This window comes from Octopus sinensis, linkage group LG1 (assembly GCF_006345805.1).
Source record: "Octopus sinensis linkage group LG1, ASM634580v1, whole genome shotgun sequence".
Classification (NCBI taxonomy): domain Eukaryota; kingdom Metazoa; phylum Mollusca; class Cephalopoda; order Octopoda; family Octopodidae; genus Octopus; species Octopus sinensis.
The window spans coordinates 114,764,203-114,777,229 of record NC_042997.1 but is presented as its reverse complement, the minus strand read 5'-3'; the positions used below and the strand labels follow the sequence as shown (position 1 = coordinate 114,777,229).

The 13,027-nt window shown below is 38.1% G+C and overlaps 1 protein-coding gene across 3 annotated transcripts in view; it reads right to left on the bottom strand.

Annotated features, from left to right (window-relative positions):
- The window catches only part of LOC115216334 (paraplegin), a 57,288-nt gene extending 44,584 nt beyond the window's left edge, over positions 1-12,704 (bottom strand). For 2 of the 3 annotated variants that reach the window (XM_029785560.2, XM_036504170.1), the window contains exon 1: positions 12,595-12,704. In XM_029785560.2, the coding sequence (XP_029641420.1) occupies positions 12,595-12,616 (22 nt within the window). In that variant the 5' untranslated portion in view covers positions 12,617-12,704. Of the gene's footprint in view, positions 1-8,420; positions 8,494-12,594 lie in introns of all 3 variants that reach the window. The other variant, XM_036504168.1, reaches the window with a different exon arrangement.
- Positions 12,705-13,027: the final 323 nt, after the last annotated feature.

The window sequence follows — 13,027 nt, the reverse complement described above, 5'->3', positions numbered from 1 at the left end:
TTTACAATTGATGGATATCTGTCCTCATCTTGTTTGTTGTTAACACGTTTCGGTTGATATACCCTCCAGCCTTCACCAGGTGTCTTTGGGAAATTTCGAACCTGGGTTCTCATTCCTAAGATATTTTTCGATATACATATACATATACATTATTTACAATTGATGGATATTTGTCCTCATCTTGTTTGTTGTTAACACGTTTCGGTCAGCACCCCTACATATAAAGAATCATCTGTTTTCTGTTATCTCTTCTGTAAAGCTGTGCAACTTGAGAACTAATATCACCACTTCTTCTTGTATCTGGTCACTTTCAATTTCCAAAGGCTACTTTCCAATGACAGCACATAGATGATGATGATGATGATGATGATTTGTACACACACACACACACACAGAAGAAAAGGAACAAACGAAAGGAATTAGTACTTGATATATTTGGCAGGAGTTGCATGTATTTAAAAACAGTCTGACTCAGCTCTACGTAAAGCTGTCTACCTCATCAGGCGTTTGGAGACATCTGATGTCTGAACACATGATGAGGTGGACATGCCCTATGTCCATGAAAATTTTAAGTGATATGGGTCTGAGTCAAACTCTTATAATATACATGTACACATATTCCCCAGCCTCCGCGCCCCAATTGGCCCCTGTGCCAGTAGCACACAAAAAGCAGCATCCGAACATGGCCAATGCCAGTGCTGCCTGACTGGTTCCTGTACTGGTGGCATGTAAAAAGCACCCGCTACACTCTTGGAGTAGTGGGCGTTAGGAAGGGAATCCAGCTGTAGAAACACTGCCAGATCAGATTGGAGTCTGGTGCAGCCTTCTGGTTTGCCAATCCCCAGTCAAACAATCCAACCCATGCCAGCATGGAAAGCGGATGCTAAACGACAATGATGACACACACTCACACATACAAATAAAATTCAGAGGCAAGCATGTCAGTGTAAGAAGTTTGCTTCCAAACCATTTGGTTCTGGGTTCAGTCCCATTGTGTGGCACTTCGAGTAAGTGTCTAATACTATTACCTCAGGCCAACCAAAGCCTTGTGAGTGGATTTGGCAAACGCAAACCATTGTGTGTGTCTCACCACTGCTTGACAACTGCTGTTAGTGTGTTTATGTCCATGTAACTTAGTGGTTCGGTAAAGAGACTGATAGAATAAGCAGTAGGCTTTAAAAAACAAAATACTGGTGTCGGTTCATTCAACTAAAATTCCTCAAAGCAATGCCCCAGCATGGTCACAGCCTAATGATTGAAACAAGTAAAAAAAAAATTAAATAAAAAAAAACCTCACACACATTCAGTTAGTAGTTCCCTCACGCTCGCACTTGCCCTCACTGTTCCATCTTGTTGACTACATGTTCATGTTGGAGCACCACCACCATCAGGACTGTCGAGATTAACATTGGCTTCAACAGCTAAGCTTGTCCCTAGTTTCCAGGTGGTTTGTAACTGGACATTCTAATCTGTATCACTTATGATAATTCATCATCATTATCGTTTAACATCTGCTTTCAATGCTGGTATGGGTTGGACGGTTTGACAGGTCTGGAGAGCCAGCGGCTGTACCAGGCTCCAATCTGATCTGGCAATGTTTCTACAGCTGGATGCCCTTTCTAACACCAACCACTCCAAGAGCATAGTGGGTGCTTTTTACATGCCACCAGCACAGGAGCCAGTCAGGAGGTACTGGCATTGGCCATGTTCGGTTGGTGCTTTTTATGTAACACTGGCGCTGTAGCCAGTCAGGCGGACCTGATATCAACCACGTTCAGATGGTGCTTTTTATGTGCTACCGGCAGGGAAGCCAGTCAGGGGGTACTGGCCAAGGCTACGATATTGGTTTCTCTATGGTAACCCAGTTTATGGTCTTGGTAATATGTAAAGCTAAAGTGATAGATCTATCACTCTAGCATCTGCTCTGCTTCTTCTGTTATGGACAAGACAAATAGTCAAGTACAAAATATATATATCTGTGAAAATAACTATTTTTAAATCTCACAACAAGAGATATTCAGCAACAGTACTTTGGAGTAAAGATTTTTTGCCAACATAACATGGCAGTCCTGGTTTAGGACAAATGTTGCTGTAATTGAGCTGAGTGTGGGGGGGGAGGGTGCTAGGTTTCCTTGTTTGAAAATATAAGGACACAGATCGTGTCATATAGCCAGCTGGAGATGATGTCTCCTGGAGCTAAATTACAGCAACATTCATCCTAAACCAGGATTGCCATGTTATGTTGGCAAAAAATCTTTACTCCATATATATCTATGATGACATAGAAAATAAATACTGAATGCAATTAATAGAAATATTTTTTTCTGAAAAAAGTATCCGACAGAGAGTATTTTCTATTTGCTCCTACTGTTGACTGTGATCAGCAAGAGTGGCAAAAAGAAGCTTGTAGATGGTAATTAGGTTTTTATATCATTGTTATGAAATGTGAGTTCAGGTTAAATGTTAAGTTTGGCTAAGTAAGCCACGTAATCAGAAAGAAAAAAGAGTTCAATGTTCATGAATGACAAGTAGTAGATGATTAGATGAAGTCGACATTCCTCTACTGGAATGTTGTAAAAGAATGTTCAGTTAGTGAAGTGTGCATCAAGAATAGCTTTAAGTGTATGGATGTCCCTACAACTGAGTCTGTACAGATGGTTTGTTTCTAATCTCTATGCAAGTGAATCTGTAAAGTGTATTTCCCATACAAGTGAGTCTGAACAGAGTGTGAGTTTGAATAAATGATGTGTATGTATCTGTGAGTATTCATAAATGTAAGATGTGGTCTCTTAGCAAATATGTACTTTCATTAAGAAAGCAAACTGGAAAATGAAAAATTCAATCTAAGGAAAGTTTTGTTCACTGACATCATCATCATCAAACATTCATTTTCCATGCTGGCATGGGTTTAACAGGAGCTGACCAGCTGAGGGGCTGTTCAGGTTCCATATCTGTTTTGGCATGATTTCTATGGCTGAATGCCCTTCCTAAAGCCAACCACTTTACAGAGTGATGAAAATTCATTTCACCTAATAAAATGGTATGCAATCAAATTATGATGTAACATTATCAGAAAATTTTCACCCAAACATGAACTATTTACTATAACCATTTTTCAGGGGCAGTTTACAAGTGTTATCATCATCATCATCGAAAGTTGAAATGCAGGGTTTTTTTTTTTAAGGTTAACTATCAGTAAACCATGGAGGCTTGTTGCTGGCTCCAAGTTCATTTTATTTATAGCAGAGGTTACATCTTTCACACTAATGGCCATCACTACTCAATAAACAGCTGAAGGGTTCAAGCACCCTGTTGATTTATCTATTTGCATGTGTACCAGTGAGGTTGAGATATTCTTTTCTACTCTAGGCAGAAGGCCTGAAATTTTGGGGGAGGGGCCAGTCGATTAGATCGACCCCAGTATGCAACTGGTACTTAACTTATCGACCCTCAAAGGATGAAAGGCAAAGTCGACTTCGGTGAAATTTGAACTCAGAACATAAAGACAGACAAAATACCAGTAAGCATTTTGCCCAGCATGCTAACATTTCTGCCAGCTTGCTGCCTTAGGTCAAGACATTGCAATCAAATCGGCCATTCAATACGTTACTTCACGCTTGAGTGTCAAATGTGAACGAAGTGCCTTTTTTTCAACCAATGGCTTGTTTATTTTGCACTAAAGCAGTTTGGCATGAAAATCTGTAGAAGTCATCTAAGTTGTATTTTGTTTCTCCCAGCCTCAATATTTTTTTTACTATTCCGTTATTTTAATGGGGATATCATATTTCATTTAAAATTCCAAAATAGGTCATTCTTAACTGGGTTTTGCACTGTTAGAGGGTGTTTGCTCATCTAAGTGATTTGAAACCATTGTTCTTCATTTCAAGAAAAATTTTATGTTTTGTGGGAATCATATTTACAAATACACTTTACATTCCTTATAGAAATTGAGTCAGATTCATACCAGTGCTTTGAGAGAATTCTGAGCCATTTTAGTTTGGAGATTTTTTTCTTAATTTGTACTGAGACTTGTAGAAATTCAAACTGAACAAAGAGAGCTTCTTATGAGGTGCTGAGCTACAGTTATTTGAATTAATTACTGTTAATTTTACAATATTGTGGAGGCACATGGCCTAGTGGTTAGAGCAGCAGGCTTGCAGTCGAGGGATCGCAGGTTCGACTTGCAGACTGGGCGAAGTGTGTGTTTATGAGCGAAACACCTTTGGGCAGAAGGTAATGGTGAATTTCTGCAGACTCTTTTGCCACAACTTTCTCTCACTCTTTCCTTCTGCATCTAGCAGTTCACCTGTGATGGCCCAGCATCCCATCCAGGTGGGGAACCTCTACGCCACTGAAACTGGGAAACCAGCCCTTATGAGCTAGCCATGGCTTGAGAAGGAACAAACAACAACAATTCTAAAATATTATGGTCAGAGAAACTTGTAGAAGAACATAGAACTAATCTGTCTTCCCATTGTAGATAATTTCTACATTATTCATGAAGCAGATATCCAGAGTGTGCCAGCTCTCGCTGGGCAGAACATCATTTTTTCAAAAAACAGCATGAGGTCAAACAGAAATTTTGCTTGTCTTTGAACTCATGCTGTGTCATTCCTCGGAGAATGTGACATTCTGGCTATTTAACATTCAGAAGAATGACATGCCGGAAAGAAAATCAATGGTAAGTTGATTCACTTTGATTAATACATTTTTCTAGTGTCATTCCAAATCTCTTCTCCTCAACAGTTGCACCATAATTCTAAGCATTTATATAGTGGGTGTATATACTGTATATATCATCAGTATGCAGCATCATAAACTGGATTTTACGGTTACATTCTCATTATTCTACATAGTAATTCCACCATGACCACCCTCTTTACAGTCGAATCTATTTCTGCCTCTGATGTTTACTAATAGAGCTAATTCTTCAAGTTCTATGCAAATATCTTGAATATGTTGCAAGGCTTTTCAGACAGAGAATTCTGCATATGTGCTTCCCAACCACATGGTTCTAGGGTCAGTCCCACTGTGTGGCACCTTGGGCAAGTGTCTTCTACTATAGCCTCGGGCTGACCAAAGCCTTGCTAGTGGATTTGGAAGATGGGAAAGAAGCCCGTCATTTGATTGCGACCACGTTGGAGCACCACCTTAAGTCACAAAGAAATTGACGTCAGGACTTATTCTTTATAAGCCTAGTACTTATTTTATAGGTCGCTTTAGCTGAACTGCTAAGTTATGGGGATGTAAACACACCAACATCGGTTGTCAAGCAATGTTGGGGGGACAAACACAGACACACACACACCTACATATAAGTATTTATTTATGTGTGTGTGTGAGTGTCTGTTTGTAACCCCACCATTGCTTGACAATAGATGCTGGTGTGTTTATGTCCCCATAACCTAATGGTTCGGCAAACAAGACCAAGGCTTGCAAAGAATAAGTCCTTGGGTCGATTTCTTCAATTAGAACCCTTCAAGGCAGTGCTCCAGCATGGCCGCGGTCAAATGACTTAAATGAGTAATAAGAGTAATAGTAAAATTGATGTGACATTAAGGTAGCTGGTTCAAGGTGGTTGTGTCAGGTTTATCATTTCAATTGGCCAACTGCATTGTTCTCATAGCCAATGCTACAGCTATACTATTCTCACTGACAAGTTTTAAAAAACAGCTTTTTGTTGCTGCACCTTGTCCTACTTCTGTGTATTACCTTCTAATGGTAACAAATGGTATGTACTGAATCGCCCCACATGTAGGTGCATGTGTACTTGTGAAGAATATTTGCTAAGCTTGAAATTCCTAAAGAGTGCCTTTCTCCAGACTGTTTTTTTTTGTGTTTTCTTAATATACCCATGCATGGGTCGTTGCCAGTGCCCCCTGACTGGCTCCTCGTGCCGGTGGAACCTAAAAAGCACCATCCGAACGTGGTCAATGCCAGTTCCCCTTCCCCAATTGGCACGTAAAAAGCACCATCCAAACATGGCCGATGCTAGTACCACCTGATTGGCTTCCATGCTGGTGGCACATAAAAAGCACCCACTACTCTCTCGGAGTGGTTGGTGGGGTATCCAGCTGCAGAAACATTGCCAGAACAGGTTGGAGCCTGGTGCAGCCCCCTGGCTTACCAGTGCCCAGTCAAACCATCCAACCCATACCAGCATGGAAAATGGACGCTAAACGATGATGATGATGATGATACCACAAAAGTGTATGAAAGACACACAGACATCGACATGAAAATAAGGGAATATGCTGAGCAAGTAGGGCTATGCCAAAATCAGTGGCTAGCAAATAAGGCACGACAGGGGCCAGTAGGCTGAAGTCTATCAGACTGGTTATGGAAGCAGTTGAGCCTGATGTAACGTAGCTGTGGAAAAGGAGATGTGAGCCCTGGAAGGGGTAGTGCTACCAAGGGTAGTACTAACTGGACAGCAGATGGGGCTTGATCAACCCTGGTTGGGTTACATGGGTGAGGGTGTCTGATGTTGAAAGAGCTGAAACACCTTATGACCCCAGAAAATATCAATGACTGATGTGTCCAGGTGCATCAAAGGATGATGTATGGAAAAATTATATATATATATATATATAGACGCAGGAGTGGCTGTGTGGTAAGAATCTTGCTTCCCAAACACATGGCTCTGGGTTCAGTTACACTGCGTGCAACCTCGGACAAGTGTCTCCTACTATATCCTTGGACCAATCAAAGACTTGTGAGTGGACTTGGTAGACAGAAACTGAGAAGAAACCAACTGTTCTATATTTAAGGGATGAGGAATTATGTACATTATTTACATTCAAAGGATATTTGTCCTCATCTTGTTTGTTGCTAGCACAACATTTCGGTTGATATACCCTCCAACCTTCTTCAGGTGTCTTGGGGAAATTTCAAACCTGGGTTCTCATTCTTAAGGTATTTTTCGATGTTGTTGTTATTATTATTATTATTATTATTATTATTGTTATCGTTCAGGTCACTGCTTGAAATTGAACTCGGAATCATGGGGTTAGTAGCCTGCGCTGGTGTGTTTATATCCCCGTAACTTGCCAGTTTGGCAAAAAGAGACCGAGAGAATAAGTACTTAAAAAAAATAAGTCCTGAGGTTGATTTGTTCAATTAAAAGCCTTCAAGGCAGTGCCCCAGCATGGCCACAGTCAAATGACTGAAACAGGTAAATTATAATATATAAACAAATAAAATATCATATACATATATTATGGCTGATGCCAGTGCCGCCTGACTGGGACCCATGCCAGTGGCAGGTAAAAAGCACCATTCAAGTATGGTTGATGCCAGTGCCACCTAACTGGCTCCCGTGCAGGTAGCATGTAAAAAACACTATTCAAGCATGGTCAATGCCAGTACTGCCTGACTGGCTCCCATGCCAGTGGCACATAAAAAGCACCCACTACACTCTTGAGTGGTTGGCATAAGGAAGGGCATCCAGCTGTAGAAACCTTGCTAGATCAGTTTGGAGCCTGGTGCAGCCTCCTGGCTTGCCAGTCCTCAGTCAAACTGTCCAACCTGTGCCACCATGGAAAGCAGATGTTAAACGATAACGATGATGATTATATATATATATATATATATATATATATATATATATATATATAAATATATATACATATACACATATATATATATAAAGTAACAACTGAGGAAAAGAAATCCTTCAAAGGGGTGTGTTAGACATTCAATTCACTGGTACTTCAGTAGGATATCATACAAATATTGGTATAATTCAATAATAAAGATAAATCAAATATAGAGATATTCTATTGACATTCAATAATTTATTTATATTACAATAAATACTATGAATAAATTATTGAATGTCAATAGAATATCTCTATATTTAATTTATATCATCATCATCGTCGTCGTCGTTTAACGTCCGCTTTCCATGCTGGCATGTGTTGGACGGTTTGATTGAGGACTGGTGAGCCAGAAGGCTGCACCAGGTTCAGTCTGATCTGGCAGAGTTTCTACAGCTGGATGCCTTTCCTAATGCGAACCACTCTGAGAGTGTAATGGGTGCTTTTACGTGCCACCGGCATGAGGGCCAGTCAGGTGGTTCTGGCAATGACCATGCTCAAAAGGTGTTTTTTATGTACTACCTGCACGGGAGCCAGTCCAGCGGCACTAGCAACAACCACACTTGAATGCTGATGTGTGTGTGTGTGTGTGTATATATATATCATCATCATTATCATCATCGTTTAGCGTCCGTTTTCCATGCTAGCATATATATATATGATGTTTTTTGTTCCTATATCTAAAAATGAATTTACTGATTCGCCTGAAATTTCATGTAAACTTTATCGAATACACAAGCAGAGAACAGAAATATTTGCCTGTGTTTTAGTTTGTTAAATTTTCGTCTGTGTTGCTTGCAATGAATATAGGCTACCACATACCTGTTGTGGCTGTGTGTTTTGGTAAGACATTATTTCCTACACAACCTTTACATTATCATCCACATAAGCAGCACTACAAAAAGAAATTAATAACACAAAACAGATGCTTGTTAACTGCAGAGGTTGAAGTAGTTTAGAAAACTAAACTCTAAGGGAATATACAAATAAGGATATTAATAGGAAAATAGAATGAAAATTCAACACCAAGATTCGGCGCTTTAGAAACTAACACCAAACATTGGTCAAACCATTTCTTTATTGTTCTGCCAATAAGAATGGGAGACCAAGTTTTAGTTCCTCTTTGAGGAGGGACTTTGCTTTCTGATGGTGGTGCCTTGGCTAGCTACAAACACAAACAGGGAACAAATAAAAAATTTAAAAAAACATCAAATGGAATGTGAAACGTATACAGCAGCATTCTCAAGATTCATGCCTTCAGTAAAAATGCCATTAGCAACAGCCATTACATCCAGAAGATTGGAAAATTCTTGAAACACTGATAAACTATACAAATGTAGTATCCTGAAGAAAAGAAAGAACTCAATAAGGAAACTTGGGAGTGTCTGTCTCAAGGCTTCAGTTACTAGAACATCTTGACTGGATGGTTAAGAAGTTTGTTTCCCAACCACATGGTTATGGGTTCAGTCCCAATACACGGAACCTTGGTCATGTGCCTTCTACTACAGCCCTGGGCCAAGCAAAGCCTTGTAGATGGAGCTGGTAGAAGAAAACTGAAAAATGCCTGCCATATATATATATATATATATATATTATATATATAGTGACCACGTGTGTACCGTTGGCGATTTTTTTTCCTCCGTCTTCCCTTCCTTGGACCTGTCCTTTTCCTATCTGACGAAGAGCTCCGCTCAAGACGTTAAACCCTCCTTCTTTCCTGAGCATCCAATAACACTACACTTGTTCCACGTCCTCGTGTTGTTGTGTTTTCTCTTTGTGTTTTCATGTTTGGATTAACTATATATATATTGGGTTGGTGCATAATTATTGCAGCTTTTTTACAACAAATTTTATTCAGCAAAAACAATAACATTAATGAACAAAAACATCTTTAAATGACGGTCTGACCGTCTGCCAAGCAAATGGGAAGCAGTAATTGAAGTAGATGGTGAATATGCTCCGGAATAATCATTTAAAGATATTTTTGTAACATGTTGTTAGTGTTTTTGTTGAATAAAATTTGTGAAAAAAAAAACGCAATAATTGTGCACCAACACAACATATGTATGTATATATATATATATATATGAAGTAAGTAGAGTTAGCGGTTGAAATAACCGTCTAAATGATAAGAATATCTGTTCTTACTACCGGTATTATTTACCTATATTAACCCTGGGAATGGGTATGCAAGCACACTATGCTCATAATAACAGAATAAACAAGAGCTTATCCAGAATCAAATTTAAAATGAGCAGAAAATGGAGAAAACTGTTGATCAACAAACAAATTGAACAACATTGCTTAATTATTTTTTTTTTAAAGCTTTGTATTAAAAAACAATTAACCGATGTTGGTCAATCTGTTTGTTGAGCAAAAGTTTTCTCCATTTTTTGCTTATTTAAAATTTGATATATATATATATGTATTGTCATGCGCTGACGACGAGTAAATACCTAGAAACCCGGGTCCATGCATATCACGTCAGGTCAATGATGGGAAGGATGGCTTCCCTTTGCAAGTACAGAAAGGACACAGAAAGTGTGTCAATAGCCAGCTGGAGAAGATGTTCTCCTGGGGCTACAAGCTATAGTAGCATCCATCCTTAGTGGTTAGCCACATTTAAGTGGAAAATATACTTCACTTTGTTGTGCAGCTACTGTTTATAGCTCGTTCAGAGATTTATTATTGTATGTATAATATATATATATATATATATATATATATATATATATATATGTATGTATGTATGTATGCATGTATATATATATATATATGTACATGAGAGAAAATAAGTTCAAGTAGAACAAATCAAACTTGGGGGGGACGCAGCAAAAAGATATATTTCTAATATATATTCTCCATATCAAAATAATAGCTTGCTATAGTAAGCATTTAAAATAGGAAAATAACAAGTAAAAAGTTTGTTATAGGCATGTATAAGATAAAATATATGTATATATATGTGTGTGTATGCATGTATATATATATACACACACACACACACACACATGTGAATGTATGTGTGTGCAAGTGTGTTACAGTCTCCTTGTTTTGATATGATGCGATTGTGAGTGGGCATCACTATTATAAAAGCAGCGTTCCTCTTTTCTATTCTGCAAAATACATGTCTGGCCACAGAGAAATATTACCTTGCCGGGAAAGAAAGAGGTGAGGGATGGCAACAGAAAGGGCATCCGATGGTAGAAAATCTGCTTCAACAACTCTCATTCAACCAATGTGTGCATGCAAAATTGGATATTAAAACAATAATGATGATGTTCTCATGAACTACGCAGCAGATTTTACCAAAATATCAGAGGCAAAAAGTCCTATGATATACACAGGTAGGATGAAGAATTCAACACGCAATTCAATAGGAGAAAATTTCAAGCATTCTGCTCTAATTTTTCTAGCATAGTGCAGACTGGATACAGAGGATCAGGAGAGATTGAAATCCTGGAATTAGAATTGGTACATACCGTATTTTAATGAGTATAAGGAACCCCCTAATTTTGTGGGCTTAAAATTTGGAAAAAAGGTTTTTGTAAGGGATTATAATACTATCCATTAGGGTTCCTTATACATGTTAAAATAGGGTAAGTCTTTCCAATTTTGGCATAATGCCAGCAACTCTGAAAGAAGTGGGAAAGTTAATTACACTGATCCTCAGTGTTGAATTGGTACTCACTGGTACTCAGGAAGGATGAAAGGCAAAGTTGACATTGGCAGCATTTGAACTCAGAACTAAAAGGGCCAGAAGAAATTCTGTCAAGTATTTTGTCTGACACAGTAACAACTCTGCCAGGCGGTCACCTTTATCCTTTTGTTACCATATTTATTTTGAGACGCTATGTGTTTCTTTCAATTAATTTTAAGAATTTAGTAAAATAACTTGGTTATTATTAAGCTAGTGTTAGGAACATAAATTGCGACTAAGGTTTGGTGGAAGACTTTAATTCAAAACTTATGAAAACAAGACATTTGTACTACAGAGCCGGAGCTGGTTTCAGCCGGGTTGGTAACGAGAGAGTTAAAGAATAAGCACATAATGACACACTATTGCATGTGTGTAGTGCTAAGATTAAAACATCCTGCAGATGACTGGTTTACAACATTATGAACAACAGGAAGTTATGCTCTATGAATGACACTTGTTCCCAATTATTTGAACAATTTCCCCTGTCATGGTGTTTTGTGTTTAATTTTATTTTATAGTCTAGAGTTCATTATTGGATTAAAAGTGGTCTCGCAATCTAAGAAGATAATTAGTTTTGGGGATTAGGTGAACTACATGGGAGAAGCCGAAACCCTTAAAACTCTACTTCACGGAGCGATGAAGAAGTGATATGCAATACATTGAATATAGACGAAAATCAAAGTAACAGCACCAAACTTTAGCAAATAATGATATCAATACACTTGGACTGTGCAAGAGTACATCATGCAATGCAATTTGTTCCCCAACCTCACCCTGGTCCTTAGTGTGCACTGGGAACTTTGAGGTTTCTACATTTCTTAATGTTATTGTAGGACATTTTAATGACAAGGCATCAACACAATCAAATTACAGTTGGATAATCTCTGTTGAACATTTATAAATTAATATGCCTAAGATATAATTAATGTATTTTCTGAAGCAGTTTCTCAAGACAAGGAAAAGAAATTCAATCTTATATTTAGAGTTACCATCTTCAAAATAGGTAAAAACCGATTTGCTTTTATCAAATCTGTCATAAAAATATTCAAAATGCTGAACAATGTAATCTGAGATAGATTTAATAAAAAAAATAAATATTAATTGGATTGCTAAGGAAATGATGACAGAATTATTTAAGATAATATATTGTGTGATATTTGTAACGATGATTCTGCTAAGATTGTGTATCACATTATGAGTCTAATAAATTAGTAATTAATCCCTACCATGTCAGCAGGGAGTTTAAGTATACTAGCTACTGTCATAGAAATTACAATAAATCATAAATCCACTTACCTTTGTTAAGAGGTAAAGACATATGGTAATTGCTGAAAACATTTCCTAGAATTGAATTTCCATTTCCAAACACTGAGTGCTAAAAATTCAGACATAAAAACATGAAATATAAAAGTGAATATCAAAAATTAATATTGTAATATATTTTAACAAAGTTTTACACAAAGATTAAGGACAGAAAAGAAGTAATAAGGCCTCAAAAAAGGTGCTCCCAGAGAGGGGTAGTACTCAGAACAATGGTGAAGGATCCCAAGTAACTTTGGGATCCTATTTTAGAGAAAGATAAGGAATAACAAGTGAAAAGATGGGTAAAGTTCAAAAACTCAATGCATGGGTGCTGCACACTCTGAATGAAAGAGACAAAGTCCAGTGCTTCGCTATCATCAGGAGTTTGCATGTTTGACACCAGGCTATTTGTGGACACAGAGGCCTT